This window comes from Lasioglossum baleicum, chromosome 1, assembly GCF_051020765.1.
Source record: "Lasioglossum baleicum chromosome 1, iyLasBale1, whole genome shotgun sequence".
Lineage (NCBI taxonomy): Eukaryota > Metazoa > Arthropoda > Insecta > Hymenoptera > Halictidae > Lasioglossum > Lasioglossum baleicum.
Window position 1 is genome coordinate 5705105 of NC_134929.1, and position 17836 is coordinate 5722940.

A 17836-nucleotide genomic window follows, 5' to 3' on the forward strand; every position below is an offset into this window, starting at 1 on the left:
AAAGTAACAACGCGATCAGGATGGTGAATGATGCAATCGATGTGCCCCGCTGTAACTTAGAGCTGATTAGATTTTGGTTAAGTAGTTTTTTAGTTTTTTTAGTTTTTTCGAAAGAAGTTCATTCAACAATGCAATTTATACGAGAGAACGGAAAGTTTCCACCGAAGAAACAAACGTAATTACACAAAAAATTTTTTTTAATTTTTTTAAAATTTAAGAAAAAAATTTAAAAAAAAATTTTTTTTTGTACCTTACGATGATGTTTCCGCTTACAATAATCGAAAATTATCCCAATGCAAGAGTGAATTAATCATCTCTACTCCCGAGAATACATTTTCAAAGAATATCGATGACAGTACAAAAAGAAATTTATATTACAATCTTAAAAAAAACAATCAGTTCAAAACGAATTATTAACTGAGATTGAATTGAAAATTAATATAAACTATATGATAATTATTAATAACATTGATGTTGAAAACGGATTGGTTAATAGAGCACACACACATGCGGAATATTAAAATTTATTACTTTTCAAGAAAATACTAAAATTCCGTCTATATTGTGGTTAGATTTTCAATTGGCCAGAGTAGGAGTGAAAGTAAGAACTCGTTATCGTGATTATATGAAAAATGCAAATATTGATCAAAATTTTACACCAATAATAAAAATATCGAATCAAGTAAATATGTCGAGTGAGGAAAAATATCAAATCACACGTAGTCAATTTCCAGTGGTTCCTGCTGAAGCGATTACGATTCATAAAAGTCAGGGACAAACATACGAGAAAGTATGTTTGGATTTTAAAAAATCAGAAAGGCGAACTTTACAAATGTTGTATGTAGCACTGAGCAGAGTTTCAAAATTGAGCGCGGTTTATATATTTTGGGACAATTTAAATTAACAGTATCGAAGAAAACCAAGATCAATACTGCAAACCCTGATAATGAGGAGTTGTATCGTTTGCGAAAAACTAATTAAGACAATTTATTTTGCAACATTAGTATGCTATAACAAGGAACCAAGCGAGCAACGAGCATACGATGTTGGTTTAATGCGACGCCATATAGCAAACATTTTGATAAGTAGAAAACTATTGAATTTCCCTGAAAACGTATAATCTTCTTAAAACGTACACTTAATAATGATAATAATATACTGCAACTAACGAATCGGGAAGTTCTTTGTGTGGCTCGTGGAGAGTCACACACCAAATAAAAAAAAAACATTAATAGCTATAGGTACTACTAGCCATGCGTACCACTAACCTTTTCGCAAGAGCAGTCCTATCCGCCAGCTCGCAAAGCGAGCGAGCAAAAACAACCCTACTTGCGAGCGAGCGAAGCGAGCGAGCAACAATAACCCTCTAGTTATGCTTGTCAATTGGCCTTGTTTTTTCCCAAGAAACATATACCAAGGGTTGGTATAACTACTTTTTCTAATTTCTTCTCCACTCCTGCATTAGTCAAATCCTCAATCGAATACCATTCAGTAGTTCCCATCTTCCACTTTCTACCGTTGTCGTCAATCTTCTTAGTGATCTCATCAATCGCCGCCCTTAACTCTTGAACCAAATTAAAATTGGACTCCTCCACAACAGCATTGGTACGCTTCTCCCTTAGATATTCGAAAAAGTCATCCCTAAAATGTTGCATCCGGGTCCCACTGAACACGGGCTGGGTTGAAAGCTGAGTACTATAGTTGTTACTGAGGAAACCGGCCTGGTTGGCAGAACACAGTTTAGAATACATCTTCTGGGCTATGGGTGTGAATTTTATGGATTTTCCACAGGTGTTCTGTTTCACCATACATTTTCCTAACTGCTCTCTAGTATACCAATTTCCTTGGTTAGTTATTTGGCTTAACACGCCCAGGTCCTCTTTATATGTCCCGAACATTGAAAGGTAAACAATCTGAGAAGCCTGCGAATCAGTCATATCTCCATTTATAGTCCACGTTTCCTTCATCATCTACTTATAGAATAAGAAAGCCCCTTTCCCAGAGAAATTGAATTGCCTTCTTAAATCTGCGTTGGTAGCCAAGAGTTTGACGAACACGGTCGGCGGCGGAAACACAAAAAGTATTATTGCACGCAAATTCAACCTCTCGCAATACATTGTGCCATACCACACCACGCTCACTCATCAATTTAGTGATCATCGGCAAAATTGTGCGGCTATATCTTTCTACCTGCCCGTTCGTCTGAGGGGAAGCGGTCGCTATCATAACGTGCTGTATATTATACTCTTGTGTAAACTCATCGAATTCACGAGACGCAAAACAACTTCCTCGGTCCGAAACGATACGCAGTGGCTGACTATAATGCTCGAAATACGATTTTAAACACTTAATAAGATCGGCGGTGTTCGTTGTTTTAGTTGGATACATTTTAATATATGTACTTAGTGAACGCGTCGACTACAACAAATATATAATTGTAACGCGATCTGCGCGATCTCGAAACAGGAGCCAAATGATCAATGTGTAGCGTATCAAAAGGTGCATCCCCTTTCGGTATACAGTGCAAGGTACCTTCCAACTTTCCGTAGTTTGGCGTGTACGCGATACATTTCAAACAGCCACGAATGTGTTTCTCGATTTTGGACCTCATATTCGGAAACCAATAAGTATCTGCAATGTTCCGCGCGGTTTTCTCAATTCCGACGTGTCCCATCTCGTTGTGGTACTTATACATAATGCTCGATTCCAAATTGCTCGGCACGTAAAACAAAATTTTACCCTGATACTTCCGATATACCAGACCGTTCCTCATTTCATACAATTTACTTTCCGTGGTTTCTAACTCTGTACGGATTTTCTCGATATCTTTATCATCATGTTGGCATAGCGCTAAATTTCTATCGAACAAATTGTCTTCGATCACGAGAACCTGACGACTTAACGAGTCTACGTGGAGCATACGCGAACCAGCCCTATGCTCTAGCACATAGTCGTAATTTTGCATTTCAAGTATCCAACGTGCAATTCGAGGATTGGTCTCTTTTTTATTTAGTGTCAAACTAAGAGCTTGACAATCCGTAAGTATCTTAAATTTTATTCCTAGTAAATATCTTCGGAAACGGCGGAGGGCAGAAACGATTGCTAGCGTTTCTAACTCGAAACTATGATAGCGCGATTCAATCTCGGTTGTTCGTTTAGAAAAGTAAAATACTGGATGCAGCTTCTTGTCGGCTTTCGTTTGCAACAGGATAGCACCAAACTCCGATGCGCTCGCGTCACAATGCAACTCAGTCTCGTCTCGTGGAGAATAAATACTTAATATCGGCGCGTTTAACAATCGATTCTTAAGCATCTCGAACGCTTGTTTTTCTTTTTCGCCTAACTGAAACTTCGCATCCTTTCTCGTCAAATCGTACAAAGGCTTCGCGAGGATGGAAAAGCCCTCAATAAATTTCCGAAAATACGAACAGAGGCCTAAAAATCCCTGCACCTCTCGTACATTTCGCGGGAGTGGGAATTTCTTTACCGCTTCGAGTCCTTGTTCCGTCGGCCTAATTCCTTTGTTCGTTACAGTATAACCCAAATAATCGAGTTTTGTTTGGAGAAACCTGCATTTATCTAACCGTAAATTCAAAAGATTCGCTGTAAGTAGTTCAAATACTTTTCCGAGGACTTTCATATGATGTTCTATCGTCTCTGTCGCGATAAGAAAATCATCCAAATAAACAGATATTTCGCCCTCATTGATTAGCTCTTTAAAGATTTCCGTGACGTAGCGTTGGAATTTAAGAGACGCACCTTTTAACCCGAATGGCATCCTCGTGTATTCGTATTGCCCGAAAGGCGTTACGAAAGACGTAAATTTAACCGACGCTTCGTCCATCTTAACATGGAAAAATCCATCTTTTAAATCGAGTGCCGTGAAATATTTTTTTCCTTCCAGTAGATCTAATTGATCTTCGATCAATGGCAGAGGAAAGTTATCGCGAACCGTGATTTTATTCAATGTGCGGAAATCTACGCACATTCTAATTTCTCCGTTCTTTTTCTTCGTCAGAACGATAGGAGATGCGTACTCGGATATGCTCTCCCTAATTATACCTCTTTCTAATAATCCGTCGAGGATACAACGTAATTTATTTTTCTCATCATACGATAATCTACGAGGTGAAAATGAAAAAGGTTTGTCGTTCGTAAGCGTTAATTTCATCGTGTTTTCTACGTTTGGCTCTGCAGGTCTCTGTGCGTTAATGTACGTCTTATTAAACAACTCGCGTGCTCGTGTCTTAATCTCAGCCGAAAGGCTCTCGTCGAAATGCATGTCGTCGGTACTGATGCACGCGTTAACCTTATCTACCTCAATGTTCATAATGTCGGCTATATCGTTGCGTTCTACCGTTTCTTCTCTACTCAACGATAACTTGGCAATTTTCATGAAGTCGCGTCCTAAAACTAATGGGTTTTTCATCGTTTCATCCGGTAAAATTCTCAACGTAACATAATATTTTACTGCGTCGTAAATAATCGTAGCTCGCATCTTTCCTAACACGTTCAAATCACTACCGTTAATTCCATGAAACCTATCTGAATCGCGATCGGTCTTAAAACACATTCTCGGAATGTAACCCCCTTTAACAAAACTAATCGGGCTCCCTGAATCAATTAGTGTGTTTACTTTTGTACTGAAACCACCGCTCTCGCTACTTATCTGTAATTCTACCGCACGCCGAAAGTCATCGTCTTCTTTCCGCCCACGGGTAATGTAGTTGACTTCGCCCCTCGTTGTCTGTGTGCTGCATTGATTTGCTCGATGACCCATCTGTCCGCACGTGAAACAGGAACCCCTTTCTCTTGCTGGCTTCGTACAATCAGCTGAGAAGTGACCGGGCTCGTTGCAATTAAAACATCTCCGCCCGGTGCTCGCTGATCCTTGTCCTTCCCTCGGCGATGGCCTTCCCGGTCCTTGTCCTTCCCTCGGCAATAGCCTTCCTGATCCGACAGCTGAAGGGCCTATTGTTTGGTGGCGTATTGGTGGTCTACCAGATCCATCCAACGGTGCAACTTTTCCCGACAGCAAAACTACTTCCGATAGTCGCGGTCTTCCCGCCGGCAACTTGACGTTAGTGAAAGCCGGCAGTACTTCGTCCACGGACTTATAACACTGCACCTTAGCTTGTATTTGCAATTCCCTATTCGGTATACCGCCAACGACGTAGCTAAGTAATTCTGTTTCCGAAACAGGCACTCGTTTTGCAAGGATTGTCTTATCATGCACGTAATCGGCGAAAGATTCTTCCACGGCCCATTTCCTCGTTTCAAGCTCGCGTCTCAAACATAAAGGATCTAGTCGTTGCCCGTACAGCCTCTTCAACTCTTTCAAAAGCTCATCGGTGCCTAATTCTACACAGTCCATTCTAGAATGATACCACTTCAATGCGCGACCCGTCAATCTGCTACACACTTCGCTTGGTGGTTCGCTGCTTTCGCTTGGTGGTTGTCCAACTCGTACGTCGACAGGAGTCCTCTCACCTGTTTCTCCCACCGGCCAAAGTCCTTACTATTTCCACCAAATTCACCCACTATGTCTTTCAACTCTTGCCACTTCTTCACTCTCGTCCGTCCAGATGCGCTTGCTTCTGATCTTGGCGTCTCCCGTAACAACGGCAATTCTCTCCTAAACAGTTCGTTCTCTCGTACAACAACGTCTCGTTCTCTCCTTAGAACGTCTAATTCGCGTAAAGTTATCTCGTCCACCAGCCCTCTCGTATCGGGTCGGTGGCGAGTCTCGTCGCTCGTCCCCGCAACCGGTTCTTCCGTGCACCCATCATCTGTCATAGCTAATTCTTCCACTGTGACACCAGCACCCAATAAACGTTTTATCAGTTCGGCCTTCGTACCAGTCGATTGCAAATTCTTTGCTTTCAGCTTCTCTTTCAGTTCCGGTACCGTAAGAGAACAACTCATTTTAAAACGACACGGTATGAAATTTCACACAAACGTCTGTCACGTAACTTCACGTAAAACCGACTTGAAATTGAAATTGCGAAACGACTGTCTCAATCCCACTTCTGAAAATTATAAGGAGGCTGGACACGGAATTCGTAAATATATTTGACACGACGTGATGCTTCGTCAATCGCTCGCAAGAGACTGTCTATTTTATTTTAACAAAATCACAACGTAAAACATACATTTGTTAACAAAACATTAACGCAGCATGCAAATCAATAAAAACATATATGACACGTAAATCGATAAAAACATATATAACACTTAAACATTAAACTCACACTCAGTCATATGACATGCACACTTACATCATTCTTACAACATCTTACAAAATATATAAACAATCAAAATATAAATTTTTATAATAATATTAAAATTTATTTTCTCTTACATCGTCTCCCCATCCTTGCAGACTCTCCACCAGAAGGTCCACTTGCCTTCGGCGCCGCTCTTTGAGCTTGCGCTCAGCAGCCGTGGGAATGGGTGGGTGAGGACAATTAGAACCGGAAGGGGAATCAGGGGGAGATGACGAAGGAACGGGACCAGGAGAAAGATGGAGTACAGAAATGGCGGGATCAGGAGAAAGATGGCGTACAGGAGAAGGGGAGTGGAGGTTGGATGGGGCAGGATCATCAGGAAGGGGGGATGGGGAGGTGGCTGCTGCAAGGCCCAATTCGAAGGCATCCGTATGCATTCGTAGGTGATGCCTCCGAATATATAAGCGCAAGCTCTGGAGTCTCCTCGGCTTCAGCGGAACCACATACGCCGCGTTGAATATACATATAGCGCACGCTGTCCATTGTGATGGTTCCGCTGCTGCTGGTGGAATCCGGATAGACTTCAAGGAACCCCTTTAATATCTTTCGATATATATTCGGGTGATCCTTGAAGTCTTTGGGGTAGCCGTACTTCTTCTGCGACATTCTGCAAAAAGATATGTAAAGGTCATTCCATGCCGAATCGATCAATTTTTGCAGGCACCATCGCCGATTTTGTTCTAAATGAACTATGTTGTAGTCCATGTGAAATTAGGGGGGATTTAATCGTTAGAGTTATACAGCGATATAGTTAACGGACCATAATAGCGGTGCGCTCGACCCGCCTCTACCTGAAACGGGGGTACACGGCGTCCTTTACCAGCTCACTTGTGACGCCAATTTTAATGATACATACCATCTTTTTCAGGGGCTCATTTTAAAGTGTTTTAGCGTAAAAACCCCCTGGTTACCTGCGATAGTATTATAGTTAGCGGCCAGGTCTAGGGTACGCGTGCATTCGCGGAGCGTGGAGGAGGGGAGCGCAGTGGCGGCGAGGGAGTCAGCAGGAGTCAGTGATGCCAGAATCGGGGACGCGAGGACGCTTCCCCTCCAGCACAGGTTCCCCCTCTCTGACGGACCGTCCTCGCCGTAGCTTCTGCTGCGCACGCGCTACACACGAACGTACTTCTACTCTGCCCGTGTGAGTGAATGCTCGATTGCACGCGCGCTACACAACAAGCGTACCTCTACCATGTCCGTGTGACTACCTGCTCGACCGAACGCGTCGGCGACGCGTTCCTTCGATTTTCACCAATTTTCATGTTGCCGAAGTTTCGGAAGCACGAGTCGGAAAGTCGGGATCTGGAGACGGCGCGCATTTGAATCCCGGGACGGCGCGGTGCACATTTTGCTATAACTTTTGATCTAAAAAAGATATCGAAGCGAAATTTGGACTAAATTTTTTTTTAAAAAACCGGGTTTAATGGTTCATCCTAAAATATGTTTTGTATTTCTTAAAAAATTTTTCTCGTTGATTTTTAAAGTTAAGGTAGTCCAGAGGGCCCCCAACACAAATTGAGTTTTAGTCGAACCATGCTCAATAAACAATTACGAAAAAATTTATAAATATTCCACTTAATAGCACACATGATTGAGATTTTTTTCAGATTTTTCAGATTATGCAGACATGTTTAAAAAAATTGAAAATCTCGAAACATTCGAAGAAAATGCATATTTCGTATTGAACTTTTCGAGATACCAGTTTTATAAAAACTCATTAGTCCGATATTATTGAAACAATTGTCCTTAATTTTTCTCAGAATTTTTTATAAATTATATCGTTGTTAAAAAATCAAAATCAATTTTTTCGATACTTCTTTGTTGATGTATTATGTAATACTGAATATTTTTATAATCAGAAAAATAATGTACAGACTTGATGATGCAATATAAAACATTTTATTTACGTTATATTTCAATATACATATGTGCATCACTCCTAACAATTTTGTTAATCACATAATTATTGTAACGACATTTTACATATATCAGGTCGTTAAGTATGAAACTAGACAAATAAAACACAAATTTCAAACACATTTGTCAAGTTTCATACATCTCCGGTTACGAAAATCGATTTTAAATGGTCCCTGCCTTTCTGTAACATAACAAAAAAAACAAAAAATTAGTTAAAGTCATGATTGCAAAGTATAGAATAAAATATTAATGTATAACTTTATAGTATGGTTTATACTTATCTTTTCTTTAAAGTCATTCTTGAATCTGCTAATATTGATTTTACGTTATCGCGATTTTAAATGGTCCTCTGTCTTTCTACAACATAAAAAAAACACATAGTTAAAGTTATAAGTACAAAGTACTTACAGAATGAAATATTAATGTAACGATGCACTTCTCTTTTCTTTGAAGTCATTCTTGAATCTGCTAATATTGATTTTACGTTATCGCGATTTTAAATGGTCCTCTGCCTTTCTACAACATAAAAAGAAACACATAGTTAAAGTTATAATTCCAAAGTACTTACAGAATGACATATTAATGTAACGATACACTTCGCTTTTGTTTGAAGTCATTCTTGAATCTGCTATTTCATTACCGCTGATACCCACGCGTTGCTATATTCAAGGAAAAAGTAGACATAATTAAAATCGTAATTCGAATTGCAATCTTGTAGGACTAAATATAAATAGTAACGTATACTTATCTTTTTTTATCGATGAATATGGTCACTCACTAAAATAAATTCCTAATAAGATAAAAAAATGTTAAAAACCCATTAAAAAGTATTAAAAACGAGACAAAGAAACTGGAGGCTGTTTACTATAATAATAAGAGAAGTGTATCGTTACATTAATATTTCATTCTGTAAGTACTTTGTACTTATAACTTTAACTATGTGTTTTTTTTATGGTGTAGAAAGACAGAGGACCATTTAAAATCGCGATAACGTAAAATCAATATTAGCAGATTCAAGAATGACTTTAAAGAAAAGATAAGTATAAACCATACTATAAAGTTATACATTAATATTTTATTCTATACTTTGCAATCATGACTTTAACTAATTTTTTGTTTTTTTTGTTATGTTACAGAAAGGCAGGGACCATTTAAAATCGATTTTCGTAACCGGAGATGTATGAAACTTGACAAATGTGTTTGAAATTTGTGTTTTATTTGTCTAGTTTCATACTTAACGACCTGATATATGTAAAATGTCGTTACAATAATTATGTGATTAACAAAATTGTTAGGAGTGATGCACATATGTATATTGAAATATAACGTAAATAAAATGTTTTATATTGCATCATCAAGTCTGTACATTATTTTTCTGATTATAAAAATATTCAGTATTACATAATACATCAACAAAGAAGTATCGAAAAAATTGATTTTGATTTTTTAACAACGATACAATTTATAAAAAATTCTGAGAAAAATTAAGGACAATTGTTTCAATAATATCGGACTAATGAATTTTTATAAAACTGGTATCTCGAAAAGTTCAATACGAAATATGCATTTTCTTCGAATGTTTCGAGATTTTCAATTTTTATAAACATGTCTGCACAATCTGAAAAATCTGAAAAAAATCTCGATCATGTGTGCTATTAAGTGGAATATTTATAAATTTTTTCGTAATTGTTTATTGAGCATGGTTCGACTAAAAATCAATTTGTGTTGGGGGCCATCTGGACTACCTTAACTTTAAAAATCAACGAGAAAAATTTTTTAAGAAATACAAAACATATTTTAGGATGAACCATTAAACCCGGTTTAAAAAAAAAAATTTAGTCCAAATTTCGCTTCGATATCTTTTTTAGATCAAAAGTTATAGCAAAATGTGCACCGCGCCGTCCCGGGATTCAAATGCGCGCCGTCTCCAGATCCCGACTTTCCGACTCGTGCTTCCGAAACTTCGGCAACATGGCACACGGGCAGAGTAGAAGTACGTTCGTGTGTAGCGCGTGCGCAGCAGAAGCTACGGCGAGGACGGTCTGTCAGAGAGGGGGAACCTGTGCTGGAGGGGAAGCGTCCTCGCGTCCCCGATTCTGGCATCACTGCTCAGAGGACAGGCGCGTTCCATAGTGATGGGCATTATCGACTAAATTCAACTATCGACTAATTACTATTTAGTTACTACATACTATCGAATATTTAGTCGATAGTTTTTAGTCGACTGAAATTTCGTTTTAGTGGTTATACGTCTAGATTGCGGGCTATAGTCTATGCCTACGTATAGATCTCATTTCTCACTCACTCTTACAGCATTGTACTGCAGTGCTCACTTAGTATTATAGGCACAGTAAGAGTAAATTGGGGTAAATATACCAGACAATAATTAAATAATTAATAATAATAAAAATAATTTTTAATAATTCGATATCGCTAATGAGTGAATGTATTTGATAGTAAATCTTATAAAATTTATTCAAAACATCCGCCGTTAAAATTCAACCAATAGCTCGATAGTTTAAGCGACTGATTCAGTAACTGAATTTAGTCGATAGTTTTCAGTCGTTTATACCTGTAGGTTATTCTCGTATTTACTCTTATTCTCGATGTTCGCTTGTTAAATGAATAGTAGGACAGTATGGGACAGTACAGAGATATTAAATTTCGTGATTGAATGATTTTGTCTTTATTTAATAATAAATTCATACACTACGTTATAAATATAAATGTACACAATTTATTTATATCACATATATAGTTTATATTGCATAAATAGCAATAAGATTTTAACATCCAATATGAATTAAAGTATTGAAATATCTATTACATATTTCATTACTTGCATATTTGCACGTCCTGTCATAATTATGTATTTCTAACCTTTTCGTTTCATCGTCTGACACTGACATTTGAAATTTCAAGATGGCGACGTGTAAACAGTCGACTGAAAATAGCATAGACATATAGAGATAGTCTGCGCCGTCTTATGGGCGAGTTGAAGCCCACAATGGTGGCGCGCGGTACAAAGAGTGAGAGAGAGAGCATTAGCCGGGGTCCATAGCGCTCTCTTTCTAATTGATGTATTTATTGATGTTTTATTTTGGTTTTTTGCCGCCATTGTGGGCTTCAGCGCTTCGTACAGGCCGCGCAGTCTATCTCTATATGTCTATGGAAAATAGTAACCCCACCACTACTAAATTCAGTCGATAGTTTAAAAAATCAGTCGACTGAAAATAGTAGTTGAATACTATCGATTTAGTCGATAGTTTTTAGTCGATGGTGCCCATCACTAGCGTTCCATGCTATTCCTGCATGAGAACGTGACACAAGCATACAGAAAATCTTCAAATTCTCGCTCCTACAATACAAATGATCATCTTCATGATAAAAAGTGACACTAATAATTATGTAGCAAATTAGGAAAGACGTCTCGCAAATTGGAAACTCAATTATCGAAATTGTTATTGTTATATTTATAAAAAGAAAAAGCGACGTACAAACAGACCCTACCTATCTAGAAAACAGATCACTACCGGCGGGAACGCCTGGCGTTCTCACGGCCACTGTACTTGTCAAAATATACTACGTGAGAAATAGAACAATAAAAAAACGGTTGTTTATTGACTCACTACTTGTTAGGGGAATGAGAAGCTGCGTTAGAGTTCTGAAATCAAAAAATGAGACAAAAGATATTAAAATCGATTCGTAAAATTCCATTGGAATATGAAAAGATTTTAATGTAAATACTATTTAAATGATTTTCGAAATATAAAAAGTATGTAGGTAGTACAATTTTTTATTAATACTTTGAAAAGAAAATGTTGAATAATAAAGATTAATTATTAAGATATCTCTTGGTAGTTACATTCTCTCCCCCTTGAAGAAAGCACGACACGTTGCCCTATAGCTTTCGATGTCGTCTTTGGTCATCAAAGTAGGTAGCCTCAGGAGGTTGGCAGCTTCGAAGTATTCTGTACCCTTAGGGTTTATGACAGAAAGAACAAATTCAATTAATCTCAGTCGACCAATCGTCAAAAAATAAATTCGAATTAATAGAAAATAAATACACGTCCCGTCATTCAAGTTACGCAATCGCGTCAAAAACTGAGACGGCTTCCCATCAGTGAGTACCTCGCCCTTCAATAATCTACTAAGCTACTTAAACAGCACATAGCTAAGGTGAAAGCTGCAGGTTTATGTGTAAGTGAAAGATATTTGTGGTGTATTAGCAGAGATTACAAAATTAGTAATTTTCTGAACAAATGTGACGCAGAAGTACAGATCATGAAGAGGAAGAAGATTGATAATAGCGGTGCTTCTTTTTACGATATTTTGACAAAAAATACAAGCGAATTAGCAAAAATTGAAAGTATTGTAAAGGCTTTGAAATCAGATGATTATAAGACAAAGTACAGGCTGAGGCGCTAGAAACAGGCCACCTGAATAACTCGGCTGCTATTGGTGTTAGGAAGAAATGCATCAGATGGAACTTGCTTGGTGTCGAGGGGGCATTAATGTTAGTAGCTTTTTTGTAGGTGCACGCGTAAAGGACATATGATGGTCACCTTCATTTTTTTAAATGGAATGAGGTATTTTTTACTACATCAATCGATGCAGCTGGACATTCGTTATAAAAAAAATGCTAACCTATGTATGTCGAAAAATTAGTAGTTCAGGAGATATTTAAATTTAAATAACTCTAAAATACCATTACATACTGTGTCGTAATAAGACGTTACACAAGTAAGTAAACACTAACGTCTTAGTACGGCAGTAATGGTATTTTAGAGTTATTTAAATTGAAATATCTCTCCTGAACTACTATTTTTTCGACATACATAGGTTAGTACTTTTTTGTAACGAATGTCCAGCTGAATCGATTGATGTAATAAAAAATACCTCATTCCATTTAAAAAAATGAAGTTGACCTTCATATGTCCTTTACGCGTCCACCTACAAAAAAGCTACTAACATTAATGCCCCCTCGAATCCAAGCAAGTTCCATCTGATGCATTTCTTCCTATTACCAATAGCAGTCGAGTTATTCAGGTGGCCTGTTTCTGGTGCATCACCCTGTATATGATACTACGATAAATAGTCGATTTAGAAGAGGGATAGAAAGAGAAGAGTTGTTGGAACAAGTTAGGAATAAGTTTTTACTTTTTCTCCTGAAAAGCCTTAACGAATTACCATTTCTTTGCACTGAAAAAATATTTAGCCAGCTAAGCGATAAAGATTTAAGAATTTTATTAGTTACTTGTAAGCTTTTCAATAAATAGCATGCCGTAGGTATATAAATAGTAGGCTGGCAGCCAGATTCCTACGTACAGCCTCTCGAATCTTCTGCTGCATCTGTTGACCTTGCTGACGCTTAAATGCGTAATTGCGCGATGCCTGGTAATTCTTCCTCGCTCGCGACCCACGGGTCTGCTGTCTACCCGAGGGATTTCGCGTCGACTCCGTCCGCTTGAAACGAAGCTCCTCAAAGCCGTCTCTGCTTGGATGAGACTCCTCCTCCACCTTGCGACCAAAGTCGGAACGCGTTGTCGTTATATTAATGGCGGGTCTGTAATCAATATCCAAATAACGGAGATAAATTATTCCTCGATAACGTAAAAATATGAACTCATGTTGAAGCGTCATTTTGTGTTGAAAAAACCTTGTAATTTCATATACGTATATGCGGATCTAGCGATATGTGTGCCACCGCATTCTCGCACAGGCACGCCGGCATCCGTAATTGGACAAAAAATTGGTACTTCAAACTTTTTTTTTGCTATATATATATACAGGGTGTCCCAAACTAAGTGTAAGTCCCGGAAATGGGAGGTTCCTGAGACCATTCTAAGAGACATTTTCCTTTGCACCAATGTCAACTGCGGCTTTGTTTAGGAGTTATTAACGAAAAACACGGACCAATCAGAGCGCGCCCTGGCCCGCCGCGCCGCGCCGCGCGGGCAAGCGAGTGTCGGTGGTACGCCGTGACATCGCAACGAACAAGAGTTTCTCGATTATGTGAATGCTCTCCGATTTCAATGAGCTTTGGATATGTGGTCAAGATCATTATTCTGAACAACATTTCTCTTTAGACTTTTTGGCGATCGGCTTTAGTTTACGAGATTATCGCGAGAAACTTTACTTGTAAATCCATGGGATCGATGTACTACTAGCTTCTATCCGATTTCAATGAGCTTTAGATATGTGGTCAAGACCATTATTCTGAACAACATTGGCTTTAGTTTACGAGGTTATCGTAAAACAAGAGAAGAAGCAGAAACTGATTGTATTAAAAACTCACGTGTTCAACCGTAAATCCATTTGCTGCTTCGAAATGTGTGTCTTGAAATTTCTCCACACTCACAGTCACTGTTCACATTTGTCAACACATAGTTATGCACTAATAATAATTGCCATATCCCTTGTACTGCTGCACAAATCACAACAATCAGGTAATGCAATCACTAGACCGCGGATTTCATGAATTTGTAGCAAACATGAGTAGGTGCATTTTAATACAGTAGAGTGTAACCGTACTGCTTACACATCGAAACATCGCGCGAATCTATATCGATCCCTACTGCGACGTTTGTGACGTCATGTGTCATCTCGTCATAGACAAGGATCGCGGGAGCGATCGACATAGATAAGAGGCTGCGTGCGCATCGATCCCCTCTTAATTGCGATCGAAGGAGGTCGATGCGAGCAGCAGATTAATCACTCTACGTCTGGGCTCGATCCAGTAAGCACGTATGAGTCCCGCTGTCTTCCGCGTGAGATTGCGAATCGTGTAAAGTTAAAATTGTCATTTCAAATAGCCAATAAGGCTGATAATTTTCTATTCAGTTGCTAGCCCGGCTCAAGGGAATTTCTAGTCGCGAAGAAGATTCAAATTGCGAATATTAAATTGTTAAATTGCGAAAATTATTCATTGAGAATTGTATTTGGAAGTCGCCAATAAGGCAAGTTATTTCCTTGTGTTCATTGCCCGGCAAAAGGGCATTTCTTGTCGCGTTGCGAGCTGTTAATGGAATTTGCTACACTTCGTGCAAAGTCTTGTTGACGATACGTTTATTTGAGCATATAAGCTCCGTTGACTTATAATTTAAATTGCGTGAAAGAGGCGATTTATTGAATTAGATTTCATCTGGTAGTGAAATTGCTCACTCTGTGCGTTGCAGGTTAACGGTCAAACTTATCAAAATTTAATAAAGATTTATCATAGAGAGCCGCCTTCTCACGTCGGTACACGAGGCTATCGATGTTTAATTCGCCAGTAAGCCATAGCAGGCATTGTGACTACCGCGATCACTTCTTAGAGCAGCGACTGATTGGTTCTTTATTTAAAGTAGAAAGGACTGCAATAAGATTAAAGTCGATGCGTGCTGAGCTGGCGTCGATCGTCAGAATTGGGCTCCAAGCGAGTGAGAACCACGATCGCGCGAACCGTACGAAACTCCTTACACGCGTTCCTAGAGCGGTAGACTTTGTTTACGGTCTATGGTCGTCGCGTCTCTCTCTACCGTATTGTGGTCGTGTCGGATTCAGTAGCCGACCTTGCTTTTTTGTACGTCTGTAAATTGTATAACGGTAGTTATACCGTGTATTCTCATCCACATCAATTTAACAGAATATATCTCACTTTTACCAGATATTGTCTCTCAACAATTATTCATATTTGTTGCAACCCTTCCGTCATCCAGTGCCTGGAGGCACGAACCTTCGTCAAGTTAACATTGGGTATCGTAACCTACCCGGTGTTAGAAGTATTACATTACTGTGTAGGTTGTGATTTCAAGACCGACACAGTGTGCTTTGCTCAGAACGGACAGCAGGAAGAATTCGCATATCGCCATGACCACGCTTTCGTGCTCTGCCTAGATATCCGTAATTCTTCACTACCAAGTTTGTTATTACCTGGTGTGCAGGAGCCGTTTGTCCTTCCCGGTATAATCCGGTAAGACCGTTCGTTTGCCTGAGTGTCACCAGCTGACTTTGAACAGGGTTTGTTCCTGTGTGTCCTGCTTAGAGCACGTAGTTGTTGGACGGTAAGGAGGCGCCACGGCCACGAAACCGTGCCCTGCCAGTCTCTTGTACCGTGCCAGACAACGAGGTGAATTCCGGGGCAAGTAGAGACAGATCGCCGTTTCCGTGGTATCCCGGTAGCTTTGATCGGTGTCGACTACTTCTGCCCAGAGTAATTTAACCAAAACTAACTCATTATAGCATTCGGTCTACGGACTACTCGCCACGTCCAGGTTATCGTGCACTGCCGAGTATTCTCGTTGTATCGAACTACGATAGTGAGTTTGCTGACGAATATTCACACACTAGCCTGTTAACTTCAATAAAATCCTACAAAGGGGAAGGTGAACAAAAGTCTGGTTACAAGAGAGATTAAAATAATTTCAAAACACCATAGTATTATTTTCAACTTCTTAAACTGATCACAGTGAGAATCAAATATCTGTCTGGCTCCTGTCCCTTGTAATAGCGGCAGCCAACATTAATTTTGCATAAAGATCCGCAGTCTAGTGATTAGTTTAAATATCACTATCAAAAACACAGCTAATAGCAACCGTTAGCTTTGAATTGACAAGTCTTTGGAGATGTTCTCTCTACCGCGGCTCGAACGACACTGATTTTCCGCAAGATTTTTCTAAAAAATTTAGGAAGGGCATTCAGAGTGTCGAAATTCGAAATGCACGCTGTAGCACGTTTACGAAAACGAAGGGACGGTTAGACGAAAAATAGGATACGAGAAGGACAGCTTAAAGATTTATGGCAATCACATGTTTAGTTTTTCCTGCAGATTGGTACGCAGAGTCGATGGGTAACCGTTCGAAAACGTCGTCTGTCCTTCTTTTAGAAAGTTTCTTAAGGAAGGTATAGGACAATAGGGATGGTACGCTGACCTGACATTTTTACCCCTTGCTGGGTAAAAGGACGGATGACGTTTTCGAACGCGCGGTTACCCATCGACTCTGCGTACCGATCTGCAGGAAAAACTAAACATGTGTTTGCCGTAAATCTTACAGCGGTCCTTCTCGCGTTCTGTTTTTCGTCTAACCGTCCCGTCGTTTTCGTAAACGTGCTACAGCGTGCATTTCGAATTTCGACACTCTAAATGCCCTTCCTAAATTCTTTAGAAAAATCTTGCGGAAAATCAGTGTCGTTCGAGCCGCGATAGAGAGAACATCTCCAAAGACTTGTCAATTCAAAGCTAACGGTTGCTATTAGCTGTGTTTTTGATAGTAATATTTAAACTAATCACTAGACTACGGATTTTTATGCAACATTAATGTTGGCTGCCGCTATTACAAGGGACAGGAGCCAGACAGATATTTGATTCTCACTGTGATCATTTTAAGAAGTTGAAAATAATACTATGGTGTTTTGAAATTATTTTAATCTCTCTACTGTCTTAAAATGCACCTACTCATGTTTGCTGCAAATGCATGAAATCCGCGGTCTAGTGATTGCATTACCTGATTGTTGTGATTTGTGCAGCAGTACAAGGGATATGGCAATTATTATTAGTGCATAACTATGTGTTGACAAATGTGAACAGTGATTGTGAGTGTGGAAAAATTTCAAGGCATCAGTGTGAAATAAACATAAGAATTATTTATCGA

At 39.2% G+C, this 17836-nt stretch overlaps 2 protein-coding genes across 2 annotated transcripts; both read right to left on the reverse strand.

The window, feature by feature from the left end:
• Nucleotides 1-1379: 1379 nt before the first annotated feature.
• On the reverse strand, nt 1380-5925 carry LOC143211142 (uncharacterized). The gene is made up of 5 exons (XM_076428606.1): nt 5423-5925; nt 4828-5375; nt 2403-4545; nt 2191-2317; nt 1380-1922 (listed from the first exon to the last, which is right to left on the reverse strand). Exons 1-5 carry the CDS (start codon nt 5923-5925, stop codon nt 1380-1382), a joined length of 3864 nt encoding a protein of 1287 aa, XP_076284721.1.
• A 168-nt stretch (nt 5926-6093) lies between these two features.
• LOC143207457 (uncharacterized) lies at nt 6094-15075 on the reverse strand. Its single transcript, XM_076420935.1, has 5 exons — nt 14503-15075; nt 13533-13770; nt 12070-12182; nt 11834-11868; nt 6094-6894 (listed from the first exon to the last, which is right to left on the reverse strand). The coding sequence occupies exons 1-5, from the start codon at nt 14520-14522 to the stop codon at nt 6824-6826; spliced, it is 477 nt and encodes a 158-aa protein (XP_076277050.1). The 5' UTR covers nt 14523-15075; the 3' UTR covers nt 6094-6823.
• Between the last annotated feature and the right edge of the window lie 2761 nt (nt 15076-17836).

What these genes read in the sequence shown, in the direction of transcription:
- LOC143211142 (XM_076428606.1), bottom strand. Translation starts at nt 5,925, where the DNA reads ATGAGTTGTTCTCTTACGGTACCGGAACTGAAAGAGAAGCTGAAAGCA. An exon ending in GCAGCGAACCACCAAGCGAA is followed by an intron (nt 5,376 to 5,422) that starts GTGTGTAGCAGA and finishes GTATCATTCTAG; the next exon opens with AATGGACTGTGTAGAATTAG. An exon ending in CCCCTCAGACGAACGGGCAG is followed by an intron (nt 1,923 to 2,190) that starts GTAGAAAGATAT and finishes ACTGATTCGCAG; the next exon opens with GCTTCTCAGATTGTTTACCT.
- LOC143207457 (XM_076420935.1), bottom strand. Translation starts at nt 14,522, where the DNA reads ATGGATTTACGGTTGAACAC. An exon ending in ATGGATTTACGGTTGAACAC is followed by an intron (nt 13,771 to 14,502) that starts GTGAGTTTTTAA and finishes TATTGATTACAG; the next exon opens with ACCCGCCATTAATATAACGA. An exon ending in AGCAGAAGATTCGAGAGGCT is followed by an intron (nt 12,183 to 13,532) that starts GTACGTAGGAAT and finishes ATAAACCCTAAG; the next exon opens with GGTACAGAATACTTCGAAGC.